Below are 12,273 nucleotides of genomic sequence, written 5' to 3' on the forward strand. Positions count from 1 at the left end.
AAACCCTCAAAAAGTAGAATTTGCTGTGAATCATTGCATCCATCCATTCATCCCCTTCCCCTTTTCACAAAATCTTTGCATTTTGTTTCTGTTTCTCAGCATAAAACAACTAACTTCCAGCTTGAAGGTAACTATGTGTGTATGGATGTAGAACCAATGAAAATAAAGGCACACAAATATACAATAATCTCATTACCTGAGGAATCACTCCAAATGCCTTTCTCCATTGCTGCACACTGACCGTGTTCCAGGAGACTCCATCAATCTGGATATCCCCTTCTGTATCCAGCAGTCTTAAAAATGCGAAAAGTAAAGTGCTTTTTCCTGAACCAGTTCTTCCCAAAAGGCCCACCTGCAATGCAAATCATAAAAGCAAACATTTAATACTGCTCACATATTAACCACAGACCAAGGCAGAAACACTTAGAGATCTCAGCAGTGGAGAACGATCCAAATGGATCTCAACAGGATAGTAAATGTCGTTCATTTGAGAATGATAAAACCAAGGGCTGAACAAAACACTGGGTCAGACCCTTCTTTGTTTTGTTAGAATTAACTAAAATGAAAAATCTCTTAGTCTACCCTTAGCTGAAGAACAGAAATTTGCTTATATATTCTCTTGTACTGATTAGTCCAGCATTTTGTGCCTTTCCCCTTTCTTTTGCTATGAAGTCCTCTTCAGCAAAAACCGATCCAGCAGACAAAAACCAAGTAGGGCACGCATTTGAATCACACTAAGCTACTCCATTTCCATGTAATTGAAAATGAAGGGCCTAACTCTGATCAGACCATGAATTTGTAGTGGGGTAGTTTGGGCCTGAGGCAGCGGTCACAGCACACACCATACCGTTGCCAACCCCCAAGCTGAAATGCAAGTCCCCCGCCTGCCCAGCTGGTGCTGCCTTTCCTTACCTCTTAGGTGGGAAGAAACATAATACATGGGGTTTTTTTAATGTTGTGTTCCCCTTGTGGGATTGCACCGACCTGTTGCTGGAAGGAGCAATATCTGCAGTAACCACCAGCAAATGCTGAGATACTGCCTTTTCCAACAGCTGGGTTTTACACAGCTAATGATGTCCTGTCTGAGCGTCGGCTACTTTTGTAGGGTGACAATATACATGTAAAGGTGAAGAAGGGGATTCTTCCTGCTGCCTGGCATCCTTTCTGTAACAGTGCCTCAGGCCCCCAAACCAGATGAGCAGTCTGTACTTTGTTGCACCAACCCAATCTGTTGATTGGGTAGATTTGTATTCCAATCTACAAAAAAGTTGTGAAGGAAGACCCAGGGAACTACAGACCTGTTAGTCTCACCTCAGTTCCTGGAAAAATTATGGAGAAGATTACACTGCGTACTATTGAAAGGCTTTTAAAGAATAATGCAATCATCAGGCACAGTCAACATGGGTTCACAAAGGGAAAGTGCTGGTTAACTAATTTGATATCCTTCTGTGATAAGGTCACCCACTTAGTGGATGAAGGGAAGGCGGTGGATGTAGTTCTTATTGATTTTAGTAAAGCTTTTGATACTGTCCGTCACAGCATCCTTCTGGACAAGTTGTCCAACTGTGGGATGAGTGGGTTCATGGTGCGCTAGGTGAAGGACGGGGCTCAAAGGGATGTAGTGAATGGGGCTACATCTGGCTGGTGACCGGTCACCAGCGGTGTTCTTCAGGGTTCAATTCTAGGGCCAGTTCTGCTCAATGTATTTATCAACGATCTGGGTGCAGGAGTTGAATGCACCGTTAGCAAGTTTGCTGATGATACCAAACTGGGAGGTTTGAGGGACAAGAGGCCTTGCACAGGGATCTAGATAGATTGGAGCACTGGGCAATGATTAATGGGAAGAAATTTAACAAGTCAAAATGGAGGATTCTGCACCTAGGACGGAGTAATGCCGGGCACAAGTATAAATTGGGAGAGGAGTGGCTGGCGAGCAGCCCTGCAGAAAGGGATCTGGGGGTGCTGGCTGACAGCAGGCTCAATATGAGCCAGCAGTGTGCCCTGGCAGTCGAGAGGGCAAACTGCACCCTGGGGTGCATCAAACAGAGTATAACCAGCCGGTCAAAAGAGGGATTATCCCGCTGTATTCAGCGTTGGTGCAGCCTCACCTTGAACACTGTGTGCAGTTCTGGGCCCCACAATTTAACAAGGATGTGAAGGTCCTTGAATGGGTCCATAGGAGGGCAACAAAGCTGGTGAAAGGGCTGGAAGGAATGTCCTATGTGGAGCAGCTAAGGAGTTTGGGCCTGTCTAGTTTGGAGAAAAGGAGGCCGAGGAGCGACCTCATTGCTCTCTACAGCTCCCTGAGGAGGGGACGTGGAGAGGGAGGTGCTGATCTCTTCTCCCTGATGTCCAGTGACAGGACACGTGGGAATGGTTCAAAGCTGCGCCAGGGGAGGTTTAGACTGGGCATTAGGAAACATTTCTTTACCTAGAGGGTGGTCAAACACTGGAACAGGCTTCCTAGAGAGGTGGTCGATGCCGCAAGTCTGTCAGTGTTTAAGAGGCATTTGGACAATGCCTTCAATAACATGCTTTAACTTGGTCTGCCCTGAACTGGTCAGGCAGTTGGACTAGATGACCGTTATAGGTCCCTTCCAACTGAAATAGTCTACTCTATTCTATTCTATTCTATTCTACTCCCTCAGCAGAGGAAAGCTCTCCCCTTTCCTGTTTGTTTTACATGTACTTCCCTGTGGGGCAGAGACAAATCCTCTCCAGTTTAAGGAGCATGCTCCAATTCTGGAAATGCTACCTCTGCGTCCAGGGTTCATCACTGAAATTGGATCACGTTCCTAAATCATAGCCATTGAAAAAAGGATCTTTGTTTTAAATGCTTTACCCCCTGTCTGTACAGTACAAAAGTATCTTTCATTTTCCATACTCCATTGCCTTGAGGGATTTTCCAGGAAGTAAATCCACCAGACTACAGCGGCACCCACACCTCCACGCTCCAGGAATCACAGGTCCCCCTCTTCCAAAGGCAGAGCATCTTCAGGATGGTGGTGGTGCTACAGGAAGTCTGACTGCTGGTTTCAAAATTTAGTGCCCTCAAAATTAGTAGATAAAACATTCCGTTCATGTAAACCAAGACAGACCTACCAACCCTGGCAGAGACTGGTGCTATCCAAACTAGGAGCTTCAGCTCAGGAAATTGTGCGAGCTCTTCTTTCCACCTCACTGAGGACAGGCCTTCAGCATGAACTTAAAGCAAAGTGTTAAACCTCTGCCTAATTGCTGTCCTGAAACTAAAGCTCTTTCTTGAACACAACGCCAAACACACATGAAGATTAATTAGAGGTTTGTCCATCTTCTAAAGAATAGAGCTGTTTATAGTTTGTTATATAATAATTTGGGGTGGCATAGAACCCTCATTGAATGGGCGAGATGGCACCTCCACCCTCCAGCTGCTGGGGCCAGCGATGCGTTACTCTTGGCACAGTGGCTGGTATTCTTTCGTGCCCTGCTCCACCTGGGTCAGGCTGCCCCCAGCACCTGCACTCACCGGCAAGCTTCCCTCTCCCTGGGAGGAGAAGGCGGATGACTTCAGGCACAGGAATACAACTTAGGGAACTGCTGCATATATATTTTATCAGTATATTCTGCTCCTCATAGCCAGCAAACATCCCCAATGTGCTTCACTGAGGTGTAAATCAGCCTCAAGGTTTCTAGGATAACTGAGGCAGATTTACCTTGCCTTTTCTTTGTTTGTAGCCAATAATCCTACAGATGAGCTCTTTTTAAGAAGAGACACAAGACATTTCTGTTCTTCAGGTGCTTTAGATGATTGCTTTGCAACAATCTAACTTACAAAACCTTACTGAACTCAACCTACTCTTTAGTCAGTTAATAGGTTTATAATGACACTTCTATAGTTAAGCTTAATAGAAGTCAGATAAAACACAACAAAACAGTGTCTCACCCTCTGCCCTGAACTTATTGAAAAGGACATGTTTTCTAACACAGCAGCTCCTCCTTCGCCGTATTTGGCCGTAAGGTCCTTCACAGTCATTTGGCCCCCGGATGGCCAGTTCTTCTCTTCCTTCGCATGCTTGTTTTCAATTACAAGGGCATCTGAAAGCTGGTTATTCTTCTGTGGCTTCATGTTTTTCGTTTCTTCTGTTGGCATGTCAATGAATTTAAATATTCGTCCGACAGACCGCATCTATGAATCAAAACAAACAGTATTCTAATTGTAATCAATACTTAGCTATTAAAACAAATTAAATCAAATTATTCCTAATTCCTAGCCAGAAAAGTGAGTTTCTTTTCTGTGTAAGCTATGCCATGATACAATTTTCAAAGGTAGGACACTTCTTGTATAGAGCTCTAGATTCTATTGCTCTTGTACTACTGACATTGGTCGAATACATGATTCCACTTGCTTCCTCTTTAAATGGACAAAATAGCTCCTTCTACCTTTAAAAATGTATTTTGAAAACTGTAGATGACCTGTATTTATGAAAACAAAGTATGATCATGAAAGCAATCTTGGAGTCTTCAACTCCTTCCTCCTGTAGGGGGTTGCCCAACCCAAAACCTGAAGTTCCTTGAATAATCATTTATCTCCAAAGATCATCAGACTGTGTGGAATTTGAAAGATGTAAAGCAGTAGCACCAAGTAAAGAGGAACAATCATCAGACATTAACATCTAAGTATTTATGAGAAATTACCTATAGTTTTCACCAAAAGAATAGTAGGAAGTTCAATGAGAATTAATTTTATATCTGTAATTATATATATATTAAGTGAAATAATCAAGTCCTGTAGTTCATGAATTTCAGACCAAAGTTGCTAGTAGCAGTCTTGATGAATTTTCAAAGGAATATGGGACTAGAAAGGATCCTCTTGATTTTATGTTTTTTTAAATGGGTCACAGGTCAATTAATACATAGTTAATTCATCTCCTTCACTAGAACTTCACTGCTCAGGTGGTCAGAAAACATATTTTTAAGTCTATGGACCAGTTTGTTCTTGTAAATTTATTAATTTTAAATTCTAAATTGTTCTTTTTCCTAGCTGCTTTCTCCATTAATTTATGGAGGGCTGCCTTAGATCCAGTCACCCTTTGTTCTTCAGGACTAAAGAAAATCCAGGTTTAAGCCTCTTTCTTAACATATGTTCTCCTTCACCAAACATCCCAGTCAAATTAATCTTTCCTGTCTGACCAGAATCTACACAGCATTTTGGATGAAGTTTCACAAGGACATTGTACAAAGGCAGTGATACTTTCCTATCTATAATAGGAATATCTCAATTAACACATCCTAGGATCACATACTCTTTTCTTCACAGTCACATCTTATAGTCACCCTCTGACTGAGCAGTGGTCAGCCAAGCTTTCCTCCATCTTAGCCATTTCTAAACGAGGAGATCCTTACTTAGAACAAAGGTTATTCTTAGCAGTCCCTCAATTCAAGCCTTTGCACTTCGGTTACTAAAATCTATTTCATATCTGCCATTTGAGGTCACCCAATACCTTTCGACTCACAGCATCCTTCATGGTAACATTGCCTTTCAGCTTTGTGCCTTTGGCAGATTTCTTCAACACAATTTTTTTTTTCTTTGTTGAGAGCATTAAAAAAAGATTAAACCAAGCTCAGTCACAAATCTAATCTTTGTTGAGTAGCCTCCCTACAGCTTAATACTTACAGCTTAATGCCATTTCCTTTCTGTCCAACTCATTAACTACTTTATACAGTTCTTGTAATAATCCTGATCTCCTTCATTTATATAATTTCTGAAACAGAGCCACAGCCAGTGCTTTCCTGAAGACAAATGAGATCTACTACATTACTTTTGTCTGGAAAATAAATCATCAAACACAGTTACCAGGTTAGTCTGATGCAACCCTAATGTTAGCAAACCTGAGTGAATTCACTCTGTAAGCACTGCATCTTTAATTACTCCCTCAAAATAGTTTCTAAAGACTGCTGCCATCAGACTAACAAACTGATGGTGGCATCAATGACTTCCCATTTCTCCTTCTTAACCAGAAGTGACAATCATTATTCTATCATGTGCCACCACGTGCCACTGCCAGCTTGGTGGATTCATTGGAAGTGGCCATTATCAGATCTCCAGCTTCTCAGCTGGTTCTTCCCGAACCCTAGGATGGGACGTCTGGTCCCACCTGGTCTGCATGCACGGGGCAGCATTGTTCCAGCCCATTTTCACATGTTTAGCTGAAAAGTCCAACTGCAGAACCCAATCACACTTAGTTGAAGACTCCGATTTTAGGTGGACTGACTCATGGGTGGTGCATGTGTCCCTCCACAAAATTTAGGGAGACCAGGATTCTAACTCAGGCTCTTCAGTTACATGCCCACAGCTAGGCTGGTTTTTGCATATAATTTCCACCTCAGATACTGTAAATCCCATTTCTACCTTCTGCTCCACTTTCAACTCCCCAGATTAAACACTGCCCTTTTACTGAAAACTGAGATCAAGTATTTATCCAGAATTTGGGCCATTTGCAAGTCTAACTCTGATTTTGTCAAGTCTCTCTTCTTCATCTGCTTCTTGACCTCCAATGCATAGCTTGTTTTGGTTAACTAATCCATTCTGTAGAGGTTATCTTTTCTAATATACTTTTTTTTCAGAGAATGTTGTTCATGCTGGTAGTCCTAGAGTCTCCAATATTTCCTACTGTTTTTCTCTTGCTATTCAGGATACAAATTTCACTCCCTTACTTGAAGAAGACGTGACTTTACATTCAGGTTCCTAAGTGCCTTAGTCCAACTAACTTAATTAACTAGATTCCTCATTTTACCAAAATTTGTCCTTGTAAACAACAAGAGTAAACTGTAAGATACTGTCAATTCTTGTTGGTCAGAAATTATTTAGCAAAATAAATTAATAAACAGATAGATACCTGCATAGCTACTGCATCCAGGAATATCTGGGCCTTATTATTAGCATTCGTTCTCTACTCTGTACTCAAGAATACTCTGTACTCAGACCTTACAACTCAGCATCGTGAAACACAATTGTGACAAGTTTTGAAAAGCATGCTAACATCCAAGCCTATCGATTACAATTTCCATCTCAACTACTGTGCAAGATGGAAAGGCATGGTCATCATCATGTTGATATAAGAATGTCATCTCATTTTGGTGATACAAACAGGAAAACCTAGATCAGACTGACAATTTTCTTCCTGTCTGACTGTCTATGGTAAATCCCATGATGAGCACCATGCATTTATTTTAACTGGTGTTTGATGGTACATTTGTTTACAGAAATCTTATCCTTATAGAAGTATCACCACTTCAGAAATGAAGGGTCTTTCTTGGCTTCATCAAGAGCTGTGAACGTTTGTACAGGAAGGGATTCCCTATAATTGCCCAAGAGATCCTACCATTACACAGTAGCTTAAATCTCCTATGAAGCCAGCTGGACAAAGAGCCTTCCATTACAACAGAAAATTTCATCACTATGTCACAGCTCCCCCTGACAGATTCATCAGTCACATCACATATGCAGATATTTTAGACAGCTTAATACTTTAAATCAATTCAAAAGGATGCTTTCCTGGTTCTGTAATTTGAATTATGATTTAGATCTGGGCAGAATGCAGCATAAATGTCAGTAACATTTTACAAAGATATCTATTCTTCTTTTCACAGGTAGAAATCTTCTGTCATTCATAATGACAGGTATAGTGTAGGTGACAGCAAGTTTCTTATCCATTATTCCCATCAGCAATGTGCCTTCTATATTCACATTCTTTAACTAATGCTTTAGAATAAAGGAGTATATTTACTACTTCCATCTAAAAATGTCTAGAGCATAATACACTATTTTTAGCCTTGCCTAATTGTATTTTACTGAGATTTTAATAACATGGCAAATTCTTTAATTTACTTTCTCGCTAATATCACTTAAACTCTTCTTAATGTTGAAGGAGAATTCTTAATATAATTATGCAATATATATTTCCAGAAAGTGGAAGAAGTAATTCTTTTACAAGTAATCTAATGCAATTAGTTTCATCAGGCCCTATGTTCTCTTTGGCTAGGAAGAGAGCAGTTACCCTCTCCAGACCAGACACGCATAGTATTCAACAACCATGTTGCAAGACACCATCTCCTCAAAAACATGCTGTCTGGAAAGTGCAGTCTGCAACTGAGAGACCCTATGAGAGGTTGGTCCAATGGCTCATGTTGTAAAAAACCCCTGTGCATTAAGTCACTGCAAAAACTGCATCAATGCAGGCGGACCATATGGTTTTACTGAGGTTTCACATCTCCTGCTGTTACATTTTGGGTGCACTTATAGGACATATATATACTCCTCTTCCAAACTGCAAAAATGAAATATTTAGTTCATGTCAAACTTGACCTGAATTTTTTGCTCTTTCTCACACTACTTTGCAGGCAGAAAAGGAAATGTTCTAAAAGATTTTTCTTGATTCTGTTCCCTTCCAGATGACCAACACCTCACTTCTTTGAGAACTGTCATTCTGATGCAGATTTTACAGTCAAGTATTTAATCTACTTAAACTTTGGAAATAAACAGTGTTCTCAGGTTTTCTGCTGACAGTAGTAAAAAGCTTATTAAGACCATGTCCGACTTAAAAAAAAAAAATACCAATTGAACAGGTTAAAGGAGAAATAGCACAGGAAAATAAAAGAATGAAAACCAGCTGTAAAAGCACCGTTTTTTTCAGAGTCCTAATTTTTTCTTTGGTCCTCTTCTCTACCATGTACTACTTTAATTCTTCAGCATCCCTGATGTACAGGGTGGGGCACTGTGAGGTTTAGCAAGTGTGGTTTTAATATCTCTTTGGGGGATTCTTTTTATATCTCCTTACATAAGTAATCTTGGCAACAGTAAAAGCATGGCATTTTCTCTTTCCCTGATAAAAGGAATTGTCCTTCCCAGTTATAGCACTGCTACTGCAGGATACACATCAGTGAAGGAGGACGTTATAAAGCATTGAAACAGTCCACTGGGACTAGCCATTGCTTATCTGTGAAAGCAGCACTTACTGGAAAACTTATTTTCTATTTCCTTATGAAAGAAAAAAATTAAAAATACTACAAGACTGCCTGGAGGGGTAAGAAAAAGACTGAAAACCAGCTAAAGGGATATTAGCAGAAATGATCAAAGTGAAAAGATAAATCTAGCCTAACTGGTAGCTTTAAATGAAACAATGGATAGCTGTCAGAGTGACCACATATGTTTTTTTTTTTTAAAAAAAAGCAGAGCAGATAAAGTATCAGGGCTATAGAGAATGAAATGCCAAAACCATTATGGGGTATTAAAAGACAATGGGGATTTTTCAGTTAAAGCCAAACCAGTTCAACAGAAATTGCTTCAAAGAGAATATCTGTGTATGTAAAAACAAAATCCAACCTAGAAAGTCAGATTTCTTCAATATGTATGCCAGTGTCATGGAAAGATCAAGAAGGAGATTGTGTGGAATAAAGTCAAATTTGCCACCTACCCATCTGTTTAGCCAGTATTTCTTCTGGTACATTTTTTCCTTCTTCATGTGATCCTGCTTTCCTATTCTCCTGCCTTCCTGTCCTTTTGCTTGCATTCATTTCACTGAAATAAATACCTTGCATACCTTGTAAAACAACTCAGTACAAGCTTAATGTTGCCTACTAATTACAGCAGCTAGGCCTTTGGACATGGGTTTCAACCACTTGCAGAAAACTCCAGCTTATCTGACAACCAAAGACCGCTACCTACAAATGAGCTATACACTCCGGCATGCTTGTGTGCAGGCTTGTAAGCATGGATGTCATAGCTGCTCAAGGAAGGGCAAGAGTGATGTCATCTAGAGCAGTGCGTGCGTATCTGTAACTGGAGACACATGGAGATGTGTCAATTCTAGTCAATCTGGTCCTGTGGGGAGCTTCAAAGTACCCCTTGAGAGAAAAATAGAGTATAACCAAATAGAGTACAAAGTCAGGCATACATGCAAGCCTTTGCAGGACATCTGTAACCAAGTAATTGTAAAAGACTTTAAAGGAGGAAGCATTAAAATGTGGAGAATACAAGGACTGGGAAATAATACATCTGCATCACCCAGTGAAGCAGTTTTATTATCTTGAAACCATGAAGCTATTCTTTTCTGCTTGTGCACAGCAGCAGCTTTTGAATGTCAGGAGAACCATCCTGCCACCAATATCTATTAATTTGTCATCTGGGATACCTAAAAATCCATGGGATGCGGGTGGGCAGCTATCCGCTGCTGAAAGAAGTCCAGAGGATCCACTTATAAACTGATGCACCTTAGAAGGCTATCATTAATATAACTGGTGCTCCAGTGCAGTAGTTTGTCTTAATATAGAGAAGAGTACTCAAAAACATCTAAAGCAACTTGAGACTTTCTTTTCAGGGGAAAGGGAGTTACTTCCTTATTGCTACTAATAGATGACATTTTAATATCACTGTATTTTAAAAAAGGGGAAGTTCTTTATTAAAACACTAGTGTGTCCAGCACGCTCTGAATCCCACAGTAAGACTTTCCGTTGCTCTTGTGAAACACCTTCAGTTTTTATTAAGCTGTTTAATATGTGCACATGACTCTTACACAGATTTTTAGACTTAAAGCGATCACATTATGCCTTACGGGGCTAAGATGGAGTTTACAAATGAGAGCTGACTGAAGGTTGTTGTCACTATTGTGCCTTACCAATGGCACATTTTACTTCATTATCAGTCACACAACTGCTGTTTGGCATGTCTTGCAGTTACAGCAAAGAAGCCCTTTCACAAAGTGTTTGCCCTTCAAGACAAGCTGTTCTAACAAGTAAAGAAAGAGTCAGCATAAAACAATTGGTGGATAGGGAAAAAATGTGTCCCTGAATGGCAGTCAGCTTTCTGGACTATCACCAGTCACACACGTAAACAAGAGATTAGATGTTGTAAGTGGTTAATTCCTAGTTTTGGGGCTCTTAAGGATTTCCTTCAGGATGAGGGTAGTTGAATCAATTATTTAAAAAAACATACGTCGAACTGGCAAATATTCCTTCACTGTCACTGTCTGCTCCAATTATATATTTTTTAAATGACAAGTCTAAATCACTGTTGATTTTGCGTGGAAGGAGCTCAGAAACATCCATCGTGATGTGCTGTGCAAAGCCCTTAAGTAGACCAAGTAAGGTATATTATATGTCTTGGTAAGGAATATAATCATAACAAAACAACTCCAAGCCTTTTTGAAGTTTGCCCATCACTGCTACATCTGCAATCTAAATCCTCAAACGCAACTATTTGCTGTTGCCTATTCTAGTCCAGGAAAATTTTTGATCACAGAAAAATTCAGTTTGTGCTGTGCCAAAGCCAGTAGGTTGCTATGAAAGGTATGAGGGGAACTTTCTGACACATCTGCCTGATATCAAACTCTGAAAATAACTCACTGAACACCCATAATCAGCAAAATAAGGCAGTTCCTCAAAAGAAAGCACAGCACAGTGCATTTTATGCTTACCAAACTATCCACATCTATGCTTGAGTTTACTGCCCACTGCAAGGTTCCCATGATGTTCATAGCTAAAGTAAGAATAATGCCAACTCTACCTGGTCCATCACCTGCGGAGAGAAAAGCACATTCAATTTATATGCAAATAAAAAGCCAAGAGAAACCAGAAAATTAGCATGTATATCTTAAAATACATGTTCACATTCTCTCCTCTTTTATTTCATGGGGAAAACATGGATTTGTTAATTATACAAAGGACTGAGAGCTTAATCATCAGTTAAACACCTGGCTTTGGCACTGAATTCACTAAAAACCCTGTTCTTGCTTTGGCAGAAGAAAAAATTGTATCTTGGTACTTAAGCTGTAAACAGAACCAGGCCTCTGCAATCTTGATTTCAATTTCCTTTTTCCAACACATATGAATCTGTGAAATGACTCTTATCTAACTAAAACACCACAGCTAACAACTTTAAAATTCAAAATAGTTGCGTTGGTTTACATTCTCATTTCTTGGACAAATAGAGGACGTTCTCCTTACTGTTTCACAAAGAAGCAGATATAAATTCTTTTGCTTTAATTGTCTGCTGTAACAAACATGGGATTTTACAGAGATTTTCCTTTATAAGTTCATACAATGCAATACAAGCATTTAAACTACCCCACTGTTGATTTTTAATCTCACTATGTGTTAAAGGGAATTGAGAATTTAAGCCAAATGCCTTTCTCTGATTCTCAACTTCTTCTATGGCTTTTTTCAACAAACTTCCTCCTGTCTTGCTTATAGACATCTTGTTAACAGAGTAATTATAGAAGTAAACAATAAAAGCAAAAT

General features: G+C 39.9%; 1 protein-coding gene across 1 annotated transcript in view; it reads right to left on the minus strand.

The window, feature by feature from the left end:
* The window catches only part of CFTR (CF transmembrane conductance regulator), a 91,627-nt gene that overhangs the window by 15,141 nt on the left and 64,213 nt on the right, over positions 1 to 12,273 (minus strand). Inside the window, exons 21-23 of the mRNA XM_030016320.1 lie at positions 11,451 to 11,551; positions 3,923 to 4,165; positions 197 to 352 (exon numbers count right to left, since the gene is read on the minus strand). Of these exons, the coding sequence (XP_029872180.1) occupies positions 197 to 352; positions 3,923 to 4,165; positions 11,451 to 11,551 (500 nt within the window). The remainder of the gene's footprint in view (positions 1 to 196; positions 353 to 3,922; positions 4,166 to 11,450; positions 11,552 to 12,273) is intronic.

Source organism: Aquila chrysaetos, chromosome 5 (genome assembly GCF_900496995.4).
Source record: "Aquila chrysaetos chrysaetos chromosome 5, bAquChr1.4, whole genome shotgun sequence".
In the NCBI taxonomy this organism is placed as follows: domain Eukaryota; kingdom Metazoa; phylum Chordata; class Aves; order Accipitriformes; family Accipitridae; genus Aquila; species Aquila chrysaetos.